General features: G+C 37.4%; 1 protein-coding gene across 5 annotated transcripts in view; it reads left to right on the top strand.

The window, feature by feature from the left end:
• CYLD (CYLD lysine 63 deubiquitinase) overlaps positions 1-16,608 on the top strand; it is a 28,388-nt gene extending 11,780 nt beyond the window's left edge. For all 5 annotated transcript variants that reach the window (XM_080637849.1, XM_080637850.1, XM_080637853.1 and 2 more), the window contains 10 exons: positions 1,371-1,536; positions 2,351-2,492; positions 3,072-3,194; positions 4,417-4,508; positions 5,550-5,616; positions 7,356-7,488; positions 8,153-8,261; positions 9,460-9,578; positions 10,827-11,043; positions 12,493-16,608. In XM_080637849.1, coding sequence (XP_080493975.1) covers positions 1,371-1,536; positions 2,351-2,492; positions 3,072-3,194; positions 4,417-4,508; positions 5,550-5,616; positions 7,356-7,488; positions 8,153-8,261; positions 9,460-9,578; positions 10,827-11,043; positions 12,493-12,677 — 1,353 coding nt within the window. In that variant the 3' untranslated portion in view covers positions 12,678-16,608. The remainder of the gene's footprint in view (positions 1-1,370; positions 1,537-2,350; positions 2,493-3,071; positions 3,195-4,416; positions 4,509-5,549; positions 5,617-7,355; positions 7,489-8,152; positions 8,262-9,459; positions 9,579-10,826; positions 11,044-12,492) is intronic.
• The last annotated feature ends 1,615 nt before the right edge of the window (positions 16,609-18,223 follow it).

The following is an 18,223-nucleotide window of genomic DNA, read 5'->3' as shown; positions in this document are numbered from 1 at the left end:
AATTTGTTAAATCAGGTTGCCATGTGATCTTTTTATAGAGCAGCTGAGTTCTCAGATGAGCTCTGACTTCTGTGGCTGGCCTAGACCTTACTCTGCTGGTAGGCCCTGAGATGTCTTTGTGTCACAATGGGCAATGGAATTTCTAGGGCTGTTCACTTACTTTTAAAGGAGTGCCCTTCACTTATGTTATGGAGATACTAATTGAGAAAAGTTAAAATGCAGGTTTACATAAAATGCCCTGGCTGTAAGAGTCTTTATGGAATATCAATTGTGTGTTTATTTTTTGCATACCAGCAAACAGGCAGTGGTCAGAGCCACGACTGTCAGAGAGAGAACACTGGTTCTGATAGTTGCTAGTAGTGATTACTATTAATTTGACAGCCATGTGCTTGATGTGTTTTATGGGGCCTTTGTAAATTCACAGTTGCTGCAACCATGAATTGCTGCTATTTGCTGACAGTTGCTCTTTGGCAGCTGCTGCCAAGGTTGTGATTGGCTATCAGCTAAATAAATGTGTATGCAATTAGGGAGATGCGGTTCTTTATTTTGGGATCATGTTCAGTAACATTCAGGTAAAGCAGTGTACAATTATGTAAAACAACAGACATCTTTAGCAAAGTAGGTGAGAATGTGACTGAAATTTCAGCTTGATGTTTTTTTTTTTTGGTGAAGCTCAAGCTACCATTTGCCACAGGTGTTCTGAGGCTTCATCTTAGGGTGCCTTGTGTTGAACCAGGGTCTTGGACTTGCCCATCAGGCATTTCTGTGTTAAAACCTAGCAGTTGTTAGTAAGCAGACAGTATGCCTTAAATCTTCTTGTCAAAGATCACTAATGATAACTTGTTATTTTTCATACCTACTTTGTGTTGTCTTTCCTTGATTACATTTTGTGTATTCTGCCCACAGAAGGTATTTTTCTTGTGCAGGTGACAGTCACCCTGGAAGTATTCATGCTATCCAGTGCTTAGTGATTTTAGTTCCATTTTAAAAGATGCTTGGTAGTGGATGCTTGTTGTTTCTAACTTCAGAAGGTATCTGGAGTTACTGGCTAGCTTAGTTAAGTTCCTAATGTTGACAGGTTTAATTCTTGCTCTCCTCTTCCACCTCCCCCAAGCTGCTTCTGAAGGAATTTTTATTTTGGATGGAGTGAAAGTTTAAGCATGAAGGAAAAAAAATGAGACTCTTAATTTTCTCAATAAATCCAGTTAAAGACTACCTCAGCTGAAGCTTTGCATGCTAAAATGCAAGAACATTGTATGTCAAGATTCAGAGTATCTGAAGGGTGATCTATGGGTACATAATACTGTCAAATGTTTTACTCCAGAATTGTAGAAATAAGAAACATAGTGAATTCTCACTTGAATTTTCAGGAAGATGAATGTGCAGGTTGTACAGACGGCACATTTAAGGGAACTCGATACTTCACGTGTGCTCCGAAGAAAGCTCTTTTTGTTAAACTCAAAAGCTGCAGGCCAGATTCCAGGTTTGCCTCACTACAGCCAGTTTCCAACCAGATTGAACGCTGCAACTCTCTAGGTACTGAGCTTCTGCTTACTTATCAACTGGGAACTGACCTGGGGTTTGGTTTAATTTATGTCTGCAATATGTTCTTTGTATGGAACACTTGAAAATCTCTACAGGTATTACATAAATGAGATGGATAATTAGACTATCAGTCTGTACAGAACGTAACCTTTCTATGGATTACCTTTTAAAACAACAAAATGTTCATCCATTTAAAGAAATTCATAAAATTAAGTTGGGGTTCTTTTTTGTGTTCCTCTGTAAATCTTTAGCAGTTACAAAGCAATCTTGTTGAAAATGGTATTTGCAACGCTAGCAATAGCTGACTGCATTATCAGAAATCAAGATAGTTATTTTTCTGTAATGTCAGATTAGTGTTTTCCTAAATCTTAACATAGAAAAGCATGTATTTGAATGGTAGAAGTTAGTAGTAGAAAACTCAGTTTTTTTCCTGACTTCAAATATTTGAGATTTCTTGGGTCATGTTGTATAGCTTGAGACAAAAGCAAAGAAACAAGTGTCTGATACTTGTAAGATAGTGAGTACAGGGCATGTATAATGAGAAAAGAACGTCATTCCTACTGGATAAAATTAATTCAATGCTCCAAGCTTTCTGAAGCACTCTAATGTGCATTGTCAGTGGAATGTAAAGCCTTGTTCACTGTTTGGAAGCAGTGAGTCTTAGCTATAATAAAATGCTATGCTAGTCCAGAGAAGGAATGCTTACACAGTAAGGCAGCAACTTAGCTATAAAACATTAATAGGAAAATCTCAAGGAGGATAAAATTTGAGGCTTTAAAGTGTTTTCTGAAAAAAAAACTTTCAGCCTTTGGAGGTTACTTAAGTGAAGTGGTAGAAGAAAACACTCCTCCAAAAATGGAAAAAGAAGGTTTAGAGACAATGATTGGAAAGAAGAAAGGTATCCAGGGTCATTACAACTCCTGTTACTTAGACTCCACCTTATTCTGGTAAGTTCATAATTTGTACAGTGGCATCCCATGCTACAAATGCACAACGCATTATCTTTATTTTAATGACTGTCTGTCTGTATTGCTGCGCAGCCTACAAAGTCATGCACTGCAGCCTTTGACACATTACTATGCTCTTCCAATCTGAACAGCTTCTGCAGCATTTGCAGCAGAGCACAAGTGCTAATCATGTCCAAATTGTGCTGGCTCTTATGTATCCATACTCTTTTTGTCTGAGTCCCTGGCCTGATAATTTTTGAAGGATGAGCGTGCACAGGCTGGGTGGTGGAGGGAGGGAAATAATCTCTTATAATTTGTATTTGCAGAATCCTGGGCAACTGATTTTGTACTCTGCTGTAGAAAGGACTTTGGATTAGATTGGTCTTTTCCTATTTAGCACGGCTGTGTTGTCCTCTGTCCTTAATTATATCTTTCTGAGTTTATTTAGTTCTATTAATTCTTCCTGTGGCTTTGCTTGGTTTGTCTTATGCTCAGGCATCTTATGTCTTTTGCTCAGGCATCTGAATGGTTGTATCTTCCAGAATCAAAACAACCTTCCTTTTCTTTTTTTCTTCCTAGCCTGTTTTCTTTCAGCTCTGTTTTGGACACTGTGTTACTCAGACCTAAAGAAAAGAATGATGTAGAGTATTATAGTGAGACCCAAGAGCTGTTGAGGACAGAGATTGTGAATCCTCTGAGAATGTAAGTAAAGACATTAATTGGTCTGTGGTCTAATATAAATTTTTACACCAGATTCTTCTTTGTATGCATTCCTATTGCAAATCTAAAGAGTTTAGCTAGCTGCTGCTGCCAGTCTTCTCCCTTGGTTAGACTGAGTATATTTACTTATTCAGCATGGTAAATTTAAGCAGTGCTAACTGGAAATAGTTATTCGTTGTTTGCAAAATATTTTCACTGATTTCTATTTGGAAATTGATCAGCATAAAGCTATTGTAAAATTTGCATTGATAAATGCAAAATATATTTATTCATAGCATTCATATTTACATGTTTTTAATGCTGTTGCTGACAAGAAAAGTATTTGAATTATCTTATGTGGAGTTCCACAATTTGATAGATTTGTCAGGGCTTTAAAAGCTTTGTTAGTTTTTTAAGTAGTCCGCAAGAAGTCAAAATACATTTAAACAACTTAACATGAGCTTTGTAATTTCTTAGGCACAATGAACAAAGGAAATATGGCAAAAATCTGCATGAAAAGTTGGTGTAACTTTATTTTTTAAACATGTAGTTCTGAAATTCTGTGGGTAGTCACTGAACAATTTATTACAAAATTTTTCTTTGGATTCCTGGAATAAAAGGACGGCTTCTGAACCCTTGTTCTTATACAGGTGTGTGTACTTTGCCTGATGTGTTCCAGGGTTTTCTGGTATAGAGGGTAGGATATACCTGGTCAGCAGAAAAAGTGGCTGAGAAGACTGAAAGTGTTACTTCTCCTGCCTTTCCACCATGCTTAAGCCTTTATTTACTTCTTGTAAAGTTTTAGAGGAAAAGATGCTCAAAACTTCAGCTTCTGTATCTTTTTTTCTCAAAAACTGAAATATTATTTTTGTTATAACAGTGCTGTTATAGTGACATTCTGAAAATGTATTAACTGATGCAAAGTAGAGTGAAAACAAATCAAAAGTAATTGACTGATAGATCAGAAAACAGTTACCCTGGTAAGTTAATGTTTAAAAGGAGGTCTTAAAGGTTATGTAAGGACATTAAGCGCTGCACTGAACTTGCGCTGCACTGAACTTACACTGCATTGAAAAAAACTGAGAGTCAGTCATAGTTTTGAAGCAACATTGTACACCGGTAAAGAGGGATCTGAGAGCCTGTATTTCAGCATTTAAGAGGTTTTTTCTCCTTCTCTGACTTGATCACAAACTAGCTAATAGCTTATTAAACCGATTTATCTTAGATATGGATATGTGTGTGCTACAAAAATAATGAAACTGAGGAAAATACTTGAAAAAGTTGAAGCTGCATCAGGATTCACTTCAGAGGAAAAAGGTAAATGGGGTCGTTTTTCTTTCTTTGAACCACACATATATGTCTCTGTAACAGTATTATCTCCACCAGAGATCTGAGTGACCATTGGGTGGTAAAAAGGACTCTTCTATTTCCTTAATATGTGAGGAGCCCTAGCTGAACAGTTTCTGCTATAAGTCAGCAGAAGAGTGGATTTCTTTCCTTGCCTTCTAGCAGTGAGGGGAGATCTAAGGCTTTTCTTTCTCAGAAATGAAGATTGTAATAAAGCTGAGGTCTTTCTCCTTTTTCAAAATGTCTCTTTGGTCCCTGAGGAATACTCTTTAAACTACAACATTTCATTGTCACAATGGTTATATAGTATATTAAGAAATAAAGTGTGTAAATCATGTTAGAAAAATAAATTCCAAACCTTTTGATCTTTTGCTGCATATAATGATTAATTAGCGTTGTATTATATAGCTGTTTGATTTTTTTTTTTTTTTGGTGGGGAGCACTACTTTCTTTCTAAATGCTAAATGCTGAAAACCAATATTTATTAGTTAGTGGCAGGAAGAGAAATACATCAGAAAACTCTCAGTGTTGGGGGAGAATAGATCTCTGGGAAGCCACTGTTGGCTGCATTCTTGATTGGAGCATTCAGTCTCTACTTTAGATGAACTTTGTGCTGTTTTGTGGTTTTTGTGTGTTACTGTGACCACTCTCACCACTTCACTGCAGTTTCATTGTTTTCTTTAAAAGCCTTTATTTCTCCTGGAACAGTTGCATGATGCCAAATGATTCCCCTGAAGTAGAGAGCATCTTTCTGATCTTTAGTGGAAAGGTTTTTTTTTACCCTGTTGAGCCTGTGTCTTTTATTAGGACTGTTGACACCAAAAGATTAAGTAGTTTCTGTCATGAAAATCTTTATAGTTTGTCATCTTACAAGTGTTAATAAGGCTCTAATAATGAACCTTTACTTCCGTTCCTATTAACATTTTGGAAACATTTATTTAAAATCAGTCTTGAATAATGTATCCGGTTTTGCATACTAACAGGACTTTTTTTTTCTCCCTCTTCCCGCAGATCCAGAAGAATTTTTGAATATTTTATTTCACCATATTTTAAGAGTTGAGCCACTGTTGAAAATAAGGTCAGTCTTTTTCTGTTTGTTGAACTTGTCTATTTGTAGAGGCTGGTGAGAGACTTATCTATCTGCTGCCTTTCCAATTGAGCTCTTAGAGCACCTTTGAGTTATGATTCATATTTCTAATAAGATTCAATATGATAAAGGTCTGTTGACAAATTTGACATCTACCTTTTTTAATAGGTGGGTTTTGCCCCATTATCCATAGTTTTTCAGTCCTTTCCTCATCACAGGAATTGTATTAGTTTATATGTTGCTTTAGCTCAGCAGTGTGAGGTAAGCGCCCACTGTCTGTTGTACTGTGCAGAGATATGGGAGCTGTGGCACTGGCTACAGCATCTGTATGCAGTATGCTGTAGTTGACTGTGTAGATGACATGTGATAGTACTGAGGCTACCTTCTGTGGTGGTTCTGTAGGCAAATCTTGAAAAAAATTGGAAAGGATGTGTGATCAGGGCATATATATGTGAATTTGGAACTGTGTTCCTGTTTCTGCCTAGACAAAGGCCTACTGTTAGGTTAAAAAAAAAAAAAAAAAAAAAACAACAAAAAACCACCACAAACCACAAAAACTAGTAACTTCAAGTATGTATTTGTTTTATATAAAGAAGTGTTCAGAGAACAGCTTGCCATCTTAAGACCCTCACAGTTGTTACTGCCTCTTTTCAATTCTAATAAATACATTCTGAGAAACCCCTGTGGCTTATATATTATTCTGGTGAAACAGCTGAGGTACCATAGTATAATTATAATAATGGTCTTTATTATTAATATAATTAGAATAATAGATCTTCATCTGAGAATGTATTTCTAGTTTTTGGTAGTTAACAGGTGTGCTGCTGTGGTAGAAATCACAGCTGAAATGAGTAAAGTAAAAGCAAATGCCTCTCACTCCACTTGTACATTTCCTCAATGTTTTTTTAACCCTCTTTTGTAAACCTTGGCCTTTGAGGTTTTTGTCATGTCTGTGCTATACAGAGGGGAACAGAAGTTAGGTTCTACCATTCAGCTTTTAGCTTAAAATTAATAATAGTGACTCTGAGCACATTGTACTGCTAGGATCCTCTCAACACCTGAGTACTCTAAAAAGCAGTGTTGTCTTATATGTTAGCTGGGATGGGAGGAGGTTGCCATTTATAGCAAATGTGATGAATGTTCCCAGGAACATTGACATTGGGGCGAAACAGCTCCTACCTAATTTCTTTCTTTCGCTATTGATTTCTCCTATGTGCTTTTTGTCTATGATAGCAAAATCCATTTCTCCAATGTGAGCACAGTCTTCTGTGTACTTTCTTACGCCCTTCCAGAGTGGGTTGTATTACTCATCTGAATGTCTCTTCCCAAATGTTGCAGATTTACATTTATGTTAGAGAAACATAACCTGAAAATATAAGTACTGAATTTTTACTTTGTTTTGAAACATCTGACCTCGAAGCTTATTTAAATTGGTAGCTTAATCTTTTGCCCCTCTCTCTATTAGTATAAAATGTTGAGGTTCTGTGGTTCTTGTTTTTTTTTTTTTTTTTTTTTTTTTTTGTGGGTGGGGAGGAAGGGGGGCTGTGGAGGAGTGGTGTATTTGCTTGGTTGGGTTTTTTTTGTGTATTGGGATTGGTTTTGAAAGCACAATCTATTTCAATACAGAGAGGATGTTGTATAGACTTTTCTGGTAGATGTTATTTTACTAGGAAATACAGTCATTGTTGCAGTAAAGATTCTAAATCTGCTTTCTTTAAATCTGTTTTTAGATCAGCAGGTCAGAAAGTACAAGACTGTTACTTCTATCAAATTTTTATGGACAAAAATGAGAAAGTGGGAGTCCCAACAATTCAGCAGTTACTAGAGTGGTCATTCATCAATAGCAACTTGAAGTTTGCAGAGGTGGGTGACAGCTGTTGCTCAGTTAGTGATGATACTTGGATGTTTGCTCATTCAGCAATGGAACAAGAGTGGGATTTTGGTGTGAGAACAAAATGCAGACATATTTGCAATGGGAGTGCTATGTCAGTGGTACAGGTTGCCTATGTTACAGAAATATTTTAAGATTGCCTTAATGACATGTATCCTTTGGCTGAACAGACCAAAGTAATTTAGGTAAAGAATTACTAAAAGAAAACTTAGTGACCGCCAGTAAGCTGCTTTAAGAGCTAGTATTTTGAGATACCTCTGTAAAAACCTTTACAAGCAAGATTTCCGCATGCCATGGGAGAGTGTAGTCCAGTACATTTACTATCCTACTTGAGTATGACTGGGACTTACGGTATTTGACAGTGGTTTAGATGTCACTTTCCTGTTGTTTGGTTTGGTTTTTAGCTATAAGCTAAAAAGCTATATTTTATATAAGCTTTATATAAGCTTTTATATAACCTATATTTATTTTTTTTCTCTCAAAGACTTCTCTTTTGCTTACCCTCTTGTTAATTTTGAAGTCAACAGGCTGCAAGTTTTAAATAACATGAATGTTTATTGCATTAGATATATCTCTCTAAATTTAGATAATTGTCTATCTCAAGCTTGTTACATTATATTCTGGCAATTTACCTAGGCACCTTCTTGCCTGATCATCCAGATGCCTCGGTTTGGAAAAGACTTCAAAATGTTCAACAAAATTTTTCCATCCTTGGAATTAAATATAACAGACTTACTTGAAGATAGTAAGTATATAACATTGTGTTTGTGTAATGAAAGATTTGTTGAGAGTGACTTGACACAGTCAAAGTAAGTACATCTGATAGTTTTGGGGGTTTGTTTGGTTTTTGATAAAATGTTTAACTGGGTAGTGTGAGATGCTCAGGCTGAGGAGAAAGGAAAGATTACTAGCTAGAATGCTGAATGCTATTTTTTTTTTCTTATGTTAATTAAAAGCTGTAATTCGGAAGAACAGAGAATATAATTTGCTTATATGTTGCTAATAACTATACAGAATATAACTTGCTTGATTATGTATTTCATATTTATATCGATTGTGTATTTCTACAAGTAAACTTTTTATTTCAAGACAGTGTGGTTAAAATTGAGTTATTAGCAGCAAAACAGTTCGTTAATATGCAGGTAGGAAATCTTAAAAGCTAAGTAAGTGTAGCACTGAGATTGGTTAACAGGTATTTACAATGTTGACTATGTTTCATTAGTCTTCATCAGTCTGTGCTGCTTGTTCCTAAGCTTTTTGTTATCAGTTCATCAAACCAGAAGAAGAGAACCTGAGATAGGGTGTAAATATGCAGCATCTAGCGATGGTGCATCTTTAAACTATAAATTGGATCACTTTTTTGTGACTGAATTTTTTCTTTGCATCACCTAAGACACCCAGTTTTAAATGTGAGATAAGAATTCATAAAACCACTAATGTGTTAGAAAAATAATCTCTAAAATAATAAAATTATAATCTCTAAAATAATAAAGTAAGAGAATTATAATTCTAAAATAATATTTTTTATTATTTAGAATAATAATCTCTGTCATGGCCATCAGCTTACGATATTTTTTATTTTATTTTTTTTCCCTGGTGTTGACAGACCTAGGGGCTAAGCTGGACCAGTATGATGAAAGAGAACTAATTTTATGTAAAAGCCTCCTTTCACTTGTTCATGCAGTTGATAGAACTTACTGTTTTGCAACTTCCTACTCTCAGTGTTTTTCTCTTATTCCACATTATGTCAAAGAGAAGTTAAATACTGTGGTACATTTTTGCTTTGATTGGCAATCTGATTCTAGCTTTTTTTTTTAATGTAGTGGGCTTTTTTCAAGTTAAAGTCATAATTGTCACTCCTTTCTATACCCCTGGTCTTAAAAAAAAAAACAACAAAAAAAGCCTCCCTGAATTGGAGACTAATACCTTCTTTTAAAATGCAGCTCCCAGGCAGTGCCGCATATGTGGAGGGCTCGCTATGTATGAGTGCAGAGAATGTTACGAAGATTCTGATATTTCTGCTGGGAAAATCAAACAGTTCTGCAAAACGTGCAATACCCAAGTAAGTTGTTGTCTTTGTTACTCTACACAGGTTTAACCCAAATGGTATATGCTGTAATAATTAAAAGAAAGGCATAAGAGTGGAGTGCGATTTTTCTCACCAGCACTAGTGTGACTCTGCTCACCAGATGACAAATTAGGGACTCCACTTGGCCCTGCAATATATTCACTGATGATTTCTTACTAAAAACATGGCAACTGCCAGATCCAGGATGGAATACAGTTAAGAGGTAATCATAAGCATATTGGAATCTGTTTACTGTTGCCTGTTTTAAATCGTACTTTTACATAAATTGTTACTGTAAAAGTTCTTTGGAGAAACTCTCTAAGACTCAATTTGAAGTTTTAGAAAGCAGCATTCTTTATTGTGGCACTGGGCGCACATGCGAATCGTTTCGCAAAGGTGAGCACACCCGATACTTGCCAGCAGCAGCTATATATTTAGCATACTTGTGCATATTTACAGCTTTTCCAGGAAACCATTGACATATTAATGAGATTTCCCAGAACTAATTGTAATATTTGCATCCTAATTACACATGCACTTTCTTGCTGAGTGGGGGTCTCTGGTGGTCCCCGATAGTCTTCCTCACTGAACGACCTCAGTGCTTGTGCATGCTCGCAAGGTCCTAGTGCTGAGTTAGCAGTTGGTATGTCCTTGCTTCTCTCCTGTTCCAGTCTCGCTCCATGTTGGGTGCCACTGTTATCTTGAAGGCCAGCATCCTTGGTCTTATTTACTGTCTCGTTAGTTGTTACCAGTCCTGTGATGTTTCTTCCCCCATCAGCTGAACATTCCTTTATCTCTACATGTTAAGAAGTTAGAGAAGTTTGGTCTATTCTGCTATGTTAAAGGCATACACACTATTATTGGTTTAGAATTTAAGCCTATAATATGGTACCTTGTTTGAATAGATAAATTCGTGACAGAACCACTTAATTTTGAACTGTTTGGTAACTTGCATGAAGCTGTCATAGCCATAGCTTGTTTTCAAGTCTGAGCTGAGTAGAAAATTGTTGCATTAAATCTGGCCTCCCTTCTAACTTTAGATTTGAATTTTCTGGGCAATATTAAACTACAGTAGTGGGGAGAAGTAGAAGAAACCTTTAGTCTGCTACTGTTACTGCGGCTCCTTCTCTAATGCCACTAATCTTCAGTTCAGCAGTAATGTTCTTTGTAGCTTTGTCTGCCACTGAAACAAATAATCTTATGAGGTAGTTTCTCTCTTCTGAAATATCATTTCAATTGTAGGTTCATCTTCATCCCAAGAGACAGAGTCATAAATTCAATCCATTGTCACTACCTAAAGACCTGCCAGACTGGGACTGGCGACACGGCTGCATCCCGTACCAGAAGATGGAGTTGTTTGCTGTTCTTTGCATAGAAACAAGCCACTATGTAGCTTTTGTTAAATATGGGAGGGATGATTCCGCCTGGCTCTTCTTTGACAGCATGGCAGATCGGGATGGTAGACCTTTTATTTATTCTTACTACTTTTCTCTTTACTTTCTGTTACTAATTTGAATTTCAGTGCCTCTTTCTTAAAGTGTTGGAGATATTAATATTGTTTAATTTGATGCATTTGATGCTGGGACACTAATCTTGACCCAGCCTTACCTCAGTGCATTGATTTTATAGCAGCCACTGATTTTCATGATCTGAATTTCATCAGTTGGTAAGCAGCTGGTATAGCAGTGACTGCACAGGTTTTCTGGTGGGACTTTTAGACGCTTTTCTATATTTTGCAAGTTTGACAAAGGGAATTAATTTTAACTGTAAGAATGTTTTTTCAGGCTATATTTAAGTAGATGTACACAGTTATTGGATAGCATGCAAATATTTTTATTGCTTTTGCTTAAATGACTTAGCTTAGATGTCTTTAGAATAAAAGAAATAGTCACACATTACAACATCTATGCCTTTTGTTTGAATCTCTTTAGAGTTATCAGTGGAAAACTGTTACTCTGTAATAAAACAAATGTCAGTAAAACAAGTGTTTTCTTAGATACTGCTGCATTAAATACTGTTTAATTCTGGTGCCTGAGAAAAACGGCAATAGATGACATGTCAGACTCATAATAACAGCTCTTTGCGTGAAGAATTCTTCAACCCTCATGTTACAGTGTGATTTGGTGGGGGGGAAGGAATCTTGCCTCCTGTTGAAAGTGAAGCTGCTGCAGGATTAAAGTCTCCTTCCTGTAACAACCAGAAGGCAATCAAGCTTTGTTTCAGAGTGCTTGAAAACGTGTAAGACTCAAGTGCGTAGAGAACCGGTTTATTTCAGGAGTGTAGATCATACGAGATAGATACTCACTGGGTATATGTCCTGCTGATATTAGAGTTTTCTCTATCACAGATACTGGGTTTTTTCAGCTATTTTCTTTTAGCTATAAACTAAAAACATCTACTGGGAAACGGTGTCATGGATGTTCACACTCGTGTTGCCTGAGTGTGCTCATTTTTGCCTGGAAAATGGCCAGGAGCAAATCCTGACTTAGTCTGACAAGTCAGGTACAGACAAACATGGTTTATAAATTCATCAGCCATTACCAGTTGTCGTATCATTAACCAATTCAATAGCATTTGAAGTGGGGTATGTATTCAGGTCACCTTCCCACAGTCACACAGAATTTTTAGTGTTAATGAACCCAAAGTTCTTGCTGTGGTGGGGTGTTTGTGTGGGTGTTTTGTTAGTAAACACTACAAGATAGTCTTGACACCAAAGGTGATATTTTTCTTGACTGATACACTTCTCTTAGACATTTACCCTGCAGTAGACCAAAAAGGCACGTTTAGATTTCTTTAGAAGGCATTTTCAAGAACTGGTGATGCTGTCATAATTAAAGTACATTTCAAAGAGCAAATGCATGTAGCTGCTATCCTAATATGTTCCTTTTTGTTTCCTTATGGTTAAAAGGAGGTCAGAATGGCTTTAACATTCCACAAGTTACCCCCTGTCCAGAAGTTGGTGAATATCTGAAGATGTCTCTAGAAGAATTACACTCGTTAGATTCCAGAAAAATTCAAGGTTGTGCAAGAAGACTACTTTGTGATGCGTACATGTGCATGTATCAAAGTCCAACAATGAGTTTATACAAATGAACAACGGCCTCTGGAAAACTGAAGAAACTGTAAGGAGTTATCGACTGCTGCATTTGCTGCACGTTTTGGTTAGTTTTAGTGCAGCTGTTGCTGGCAATGGAAGAAATTGACTATGAAAGCAAAAGGATCACTCTTCCAAAAACTACATGTGGAGTTCTGTAACTGAAGTATTTAAGTGTTTTGCAGTCTGGGAAGTGTGCTTGTGTGTTTTTGTTTTATGAACAGTCTAAGTGAAGTTACTAAAATTTAAAAGCTTTAAGCGCATTGATAACAGACTGGCTTTTTTTAAATGTTAAAGGTGGAGTTGTATCAGGAGAAACCTCCTTAGTCCATTGAGCGTGTAGGATGCACTGGGTTCTTGCTCAGTGTGTTTCTGTGGACCAGGGATGGTGATTCTCTTCTGTTTCTCTAACCTCCAACCCACCACTTCTCTGGAGCCTTGGGCTTTTTAGCACCAGAGGTTCTGTCTTCAGTAGAGAGAACAACTTCAGTTTTAGCAAGATAAATTTTAGACTATTCATTGCATATTAAATCTATTCGGTATCTGTCTACTACATTCTTTTCAGTTCACACATTTCTTCTTCAAAAATTAACATTCATTTAAAGATCTGAACTCCTATCTTCTGCAAAAAGATTTTTGGAGGGGAAGAGGGTATTAAGAGGCAGGGGAAGAGGGTATTAAGAGGAAGCATAGTTGCTGAAATACAAAATTAGCAATGAAAGTCAACAGATGTCTTTTTCTGACTGTCTATTTTTAATGAAACAAAGCAGTCTAAAACAGAAGAGCAGCTATATACAAATGATTGGAGAATCAAACAATAAAATAGTGGGTTGCCTCAGGGAACGTTACTGAAGTGGATTCTAGACCATGGTAAACAAAACTGACTTTTGTACAGTACATTAAGCTACTACCCCAGAATCTGTTTTACATCTGGTTCTTCATTTCAGGATTACTGGTGGTGAATATTAGAAATCTGCTTGGAAAGCTGAAACTGTATATAAAAGTAGATGAAAGTTTTACTGTATACCATCTAATGAAAACTGACTTGAAAAGCTGCAAAACCTGTGAACCTGTGTTGATGTAAAATATTAATCTCTGAAGTCTGTTGCTTCCTGTTTGCAGTGAAATACTGTTTTAGTTACTTTTTAGCTACTTCTGTCTACACTGACTAGCAAACTTGCAACTATATGTATACAGTAAAATCTGGTTGTACAAATTGCATATATATGAGCTGTACAGTTTCGACTAAGATGTTTTATATGGAGAACTTCCTCTTTGGGATCAAGTCTATAGAAGGAGAAGTCACAAAATACAACTTGCAAAAAGCCACTGTTTTTAAAGACAATGGAGACTGATCCCCTATTGTAGAAAATAATGTTACTTTGTTCTTGGAAAACCTAGAATCTTTCTTTGGGACACACTCTACCACAGAAGAGTATTAGCTATCTGAAAGCTGTTTGAAGGACTGACCTGGAAAGCAAGGAATGATGAGGGAGTTGATCTGTTCTGTTAGCTGCTGCATGAAGTGTGCTCTAATTTTTCATTCTCGAGCAAGAAAGTTATTAGAAATGTCACTATTGCTTTTGCCTTTACTAGTTCCATGCTCCCTTGCTTTACTTACCTAGTCTGTGCTCCCTGGAAAACCTCTTCCTTTAGTTTCAGTACTACTGCTCGCTCTTGAACTCTTTCTCAACTCTTTCTCTCCTGAAAAGTTTCAGGGAGGGTTTAGGTGATGGATTCTATAATCATCTGTCAGTGAGTGGGTTACTGCCTGTTGGCTTTTCCTCAGCTACATACCATTTGGCTCTGCTGCAGGTGCTCAGATGTATTGGCAAAGATGCCATAGAAGCATCTCAAGGTAAGTGTAAGGCTTTACAAGCACAAACCTGTGTACCAGTGAGACCAATCTGAGTGTCTGCAGTCTCTCTTCTCATTTTTCCAATGCATTATCTTTCGTGTCTTCCACGTGTTTCATCTTTCTCTCCTTCCCCCCTGGGCTCCCACACCCCCCCCCCTTCCATTATATACTGCCTAAAATTATTTTACCTTACCTCTTCCTGAGGCCTTGGAACTGCTATGGCCAGATGGGAGACTGGGACTTGGCAACCATGTTGTAGTTTTCTAGCAAAATATCTATTCTTTTCTACAAGTGCAAGTACCCAAAAATCCCATTTTTTCAGGATGCATATTTGATTAGCATAAGTGACTTAAAATAGATGGGTGTAAATGAGCTGCTTGGCTTCTTGCTGCCAGTTGTCTGGCCTTAGGCTGAAAGTGGAAAAGAAGTTGTGTGAATTCTTCCTGTGGTGCATGTAGAGAATGTGCAGAAAACCTGGAGTTTTAAGTACATTATTGTGCACGCTGCTTGGTGACAAATACTGTGTTTGGAAGTGCTGGCAGTACTCTACAGCCTGCGCCTTTGAACCACTTTGTGTTGTTGCAAAACAGTAGTTTTGCAAATGGTATATTATTACATGGCTAGTCTCTTGCTTATCAGTGAAGAAGGCAGAGATATCTTCTATAGCTAAAAAAACAGCATTGGTTTTGACAACTGAGTCTTTTCTTCTAATCCAGAAAGTATTGCTTTATGGTGTACTGCACTGGCTTGGAGATAATCTAGCAGTGTAAATGAAATGTTGTGGAAACTAACCCCAATTTTTACTTCTGGTCTCAGAAAGGAGTATACAAACAGAAAAATGATTTCACTGTGAAAGGAAACTTGTAAAATAGCTTCTATACAAGGGTAAGAAACTGTTTTTAGCCTTCAACGTTTATTGTAGGGGATCTGAATAAGCTATTTTGAAGCAGCAGCATTTATTCTAAAGCATCTACTGCTGGTAAATGCAATGCCCAAAGATTCCAGGGACTGCACCCAACCCTTTATGTGTTTAATGCATTTGGGAGCCTCCCAATCAGTTGTTCTTTTTCTTTATATGGTGAATGTGCCCATAAATTAATAATAGCACTTAGATCGTTGTTTCAGGGTTTGGCTCCTAAGTATTGCTAACAATGGCCTTAACCTGTGAGTAGGAAAACAGAAAATATGGTTCCTGGCAGCCTGTAAAAATGTAAAGTTTGGTAATACTGAAACTTTAATACTTGGGGATAAATACTGCACTGATAAAACTCTGAGCTCCTACTCTGTTAATTGCTTTTAGAAATAGGGGATCAATTCAGTAGTAGATGGGAAGACTCACCGCACCAGTAATTGCTTGCTTATTTTGAACATAGAGGGTGAAGAGAGAAGGTGTTAGTTACAGGTGATGCCTTACACATCACTAAAAAAACTCCAACCGAGCGCACTCTAGAGCCACAATAAGCTGCATGAGAATGCTTGTCTTGGCATGGGAGATAACTGGAGGAAAAAATACCGAAACACCTATGTTCAGTACAAGTCTTTCTGATGCCTGTGATGCTGATTCTGTGCTCTTGCAAATGTGGTATAGTGTTTCACTACACCGCCTGTGACCGTTCCACTTTAAGCAAGTATTGCATGTAAGAGGAATTACTTACCACAGATGGGTTTTTTTTCAATGCACTTATTTTTCTTGTGCACTTTACACTCCATGGAATAGGTGCACTTGGTCCCCATGCTCCCCAGTGATAGCTGCTCAACACGAGGCTTGAGTCAGAACGTGCTGCAAACTGCAATTTTATGGTTTCAGAACTGAGTTGGTGTAGAAAGTAGCTTGACAGCGTGGTGTGTTTTTTATCACTGTAACAAAGCATGTTTTTCTCTGTTCTTGATGTTTTGCTAAATAAACATCCCATGTTTTGTGCACAAGTAGTCTCTTAAACTTACAAAGGCTGTCTCCAAAAATGAGTTTGGGAAAGAAACCATTGTATCAGGTTGTGTTCAACTAGCCTTAACTTTTTTTTTCCCCCCCTAGTGGAAGAGTTGAATTAGTTGCTGCTGGAAAGAAATGTACCATGTGCTATCTGTATTAATTAAAATTATTATTCTTATGGCTCTATTCCTTTCTTTGGGGCTTGGAGTTTTGGGAGCGTCACAAACAGTAATGAATACAGTGTTGAATTAGCTTATTCTGTGTACCTATAGAAGAATTTATTTTTATCTATTTTTGATAGTCTCTTAATATCAGCATTTCTAGGAAACTTAGGACTTGCATTACTGTATCAAATCAGGTCTAAGTCTGCTACTTGTGTCTTACCCATTAGTTCCAGATACTGAATGGAAACCTAACACAAAGCTGCTGTATCAGCTAACTGTAGTTTGCTTGTGGGGAAAAATTAATGTATTTTTAAATGCTTAGTGTGTTGCTTACCTTATGAACCCTGAAGATCAGCGCCTCCTGGGCTCTTGCTGTAGCTTCAGGCCTGCTTCCATTTAAAAGGCCTGCACACCACATTTGCATGCATTTTCTAGCTAGAAATACATGGTTTATTTTTCTTCATTTCCTCAGTATTGTAGTAATAATAATAAATAATGAAGAAAAAGTCCCACCTGGGTCTGTAAAAGGAATGTTGTCAATATAAGTATTTTTAAAATCTTGAAAATACTTAACCACTGGTAAACATACTTGCAAACGCTGTTTTCAGGAAAATACCTACTTCTGCAGTGTAAAGGGTAGGTTGGTTGGTTTGGGTTTTTTTAAACTGAGTTTTATATCTGCAGTAAGATTATCATTTGACTTCTTAGAAGCTAAGCTGAGTCCTGCAATGACTCACTGTGGGAAGGGTGCCGGGAACATCTCCCTCCGTTTTTACAGCAGTAACATCCCTGTTTGCTCCGCGGATCCGAGCTCTGCCTGCACTTCGCGTGTTCAGTCACAAGAGGGCACTGCCTGTACCCGCTGTAAATGCCTTGCCTAGTATACGCAGAGATTTATATGTGTCTGTACAGCTATTGTAATCCCATTTTTATAGTGCCGCTCTTGAAACTACTTTTAGGCTGACGTAATTAGGTACATATAAAACTTTCATAGGTTTGTAAATTTCAAACACACACCAAATGCAATGCGGCGGGTCTTTAGCACAGAGCTGGCAGTATGTGTGGTTCATGCAACGATCAAGCTCACACAGGGGTCCCACGCAGCTCAGAGGTCCCCGCTGAGTGCTGGTGCTACCCAAGGCTGGGCTGGCACTGGTATCACAGCCTGAAATGGGCAGTGCAGCTTCATGTCCTGCGGCACCAGAACTGCGTGACACAAAGCTCAGGTGATGGATACAATAGAAACCTTTGTTTCAGCAACTAAAACAGATACAGCTGGGAGGTAAAACACCTAGGAAAACTTGGGGGCATTTGTAGACCTTAGTGGGAGCTAATGAAAACTGCAAACAAACAACTTGAACACAGTAGTAATTTTTCAAACCAAAAACTTTCATACAAAACACTGCGAAAGAAATCACAGTGTCAGTCATAGCCTTCAGTCACGTCATGAGGAGCCAGCCCAGCCACGGACCCAACAGAAAGGCAGCCCTAAAATTTTAAACAAATTTTTAAACAAATGCTTTGCATACTTCTTACTTTTAGGTTTCTAATTTTTGAGGACTCCTCTCTTCCCATCCTATTTATCCTCCATTT

This window comes from Psittacula echo, assembly GCF_963264785.1.
Source record: "Psittacula echo genome assembly, chromosome: Z".
NCBI classification, from domain to species: Eukaryota; Metazoa; Chordata; class Aves; order Psittaciformes; family Psittacidae; genus Psittacula; species Psittacula echo.
This window is presented reverse-complemented; position numbering and strand designations above follow the sequence as displayed.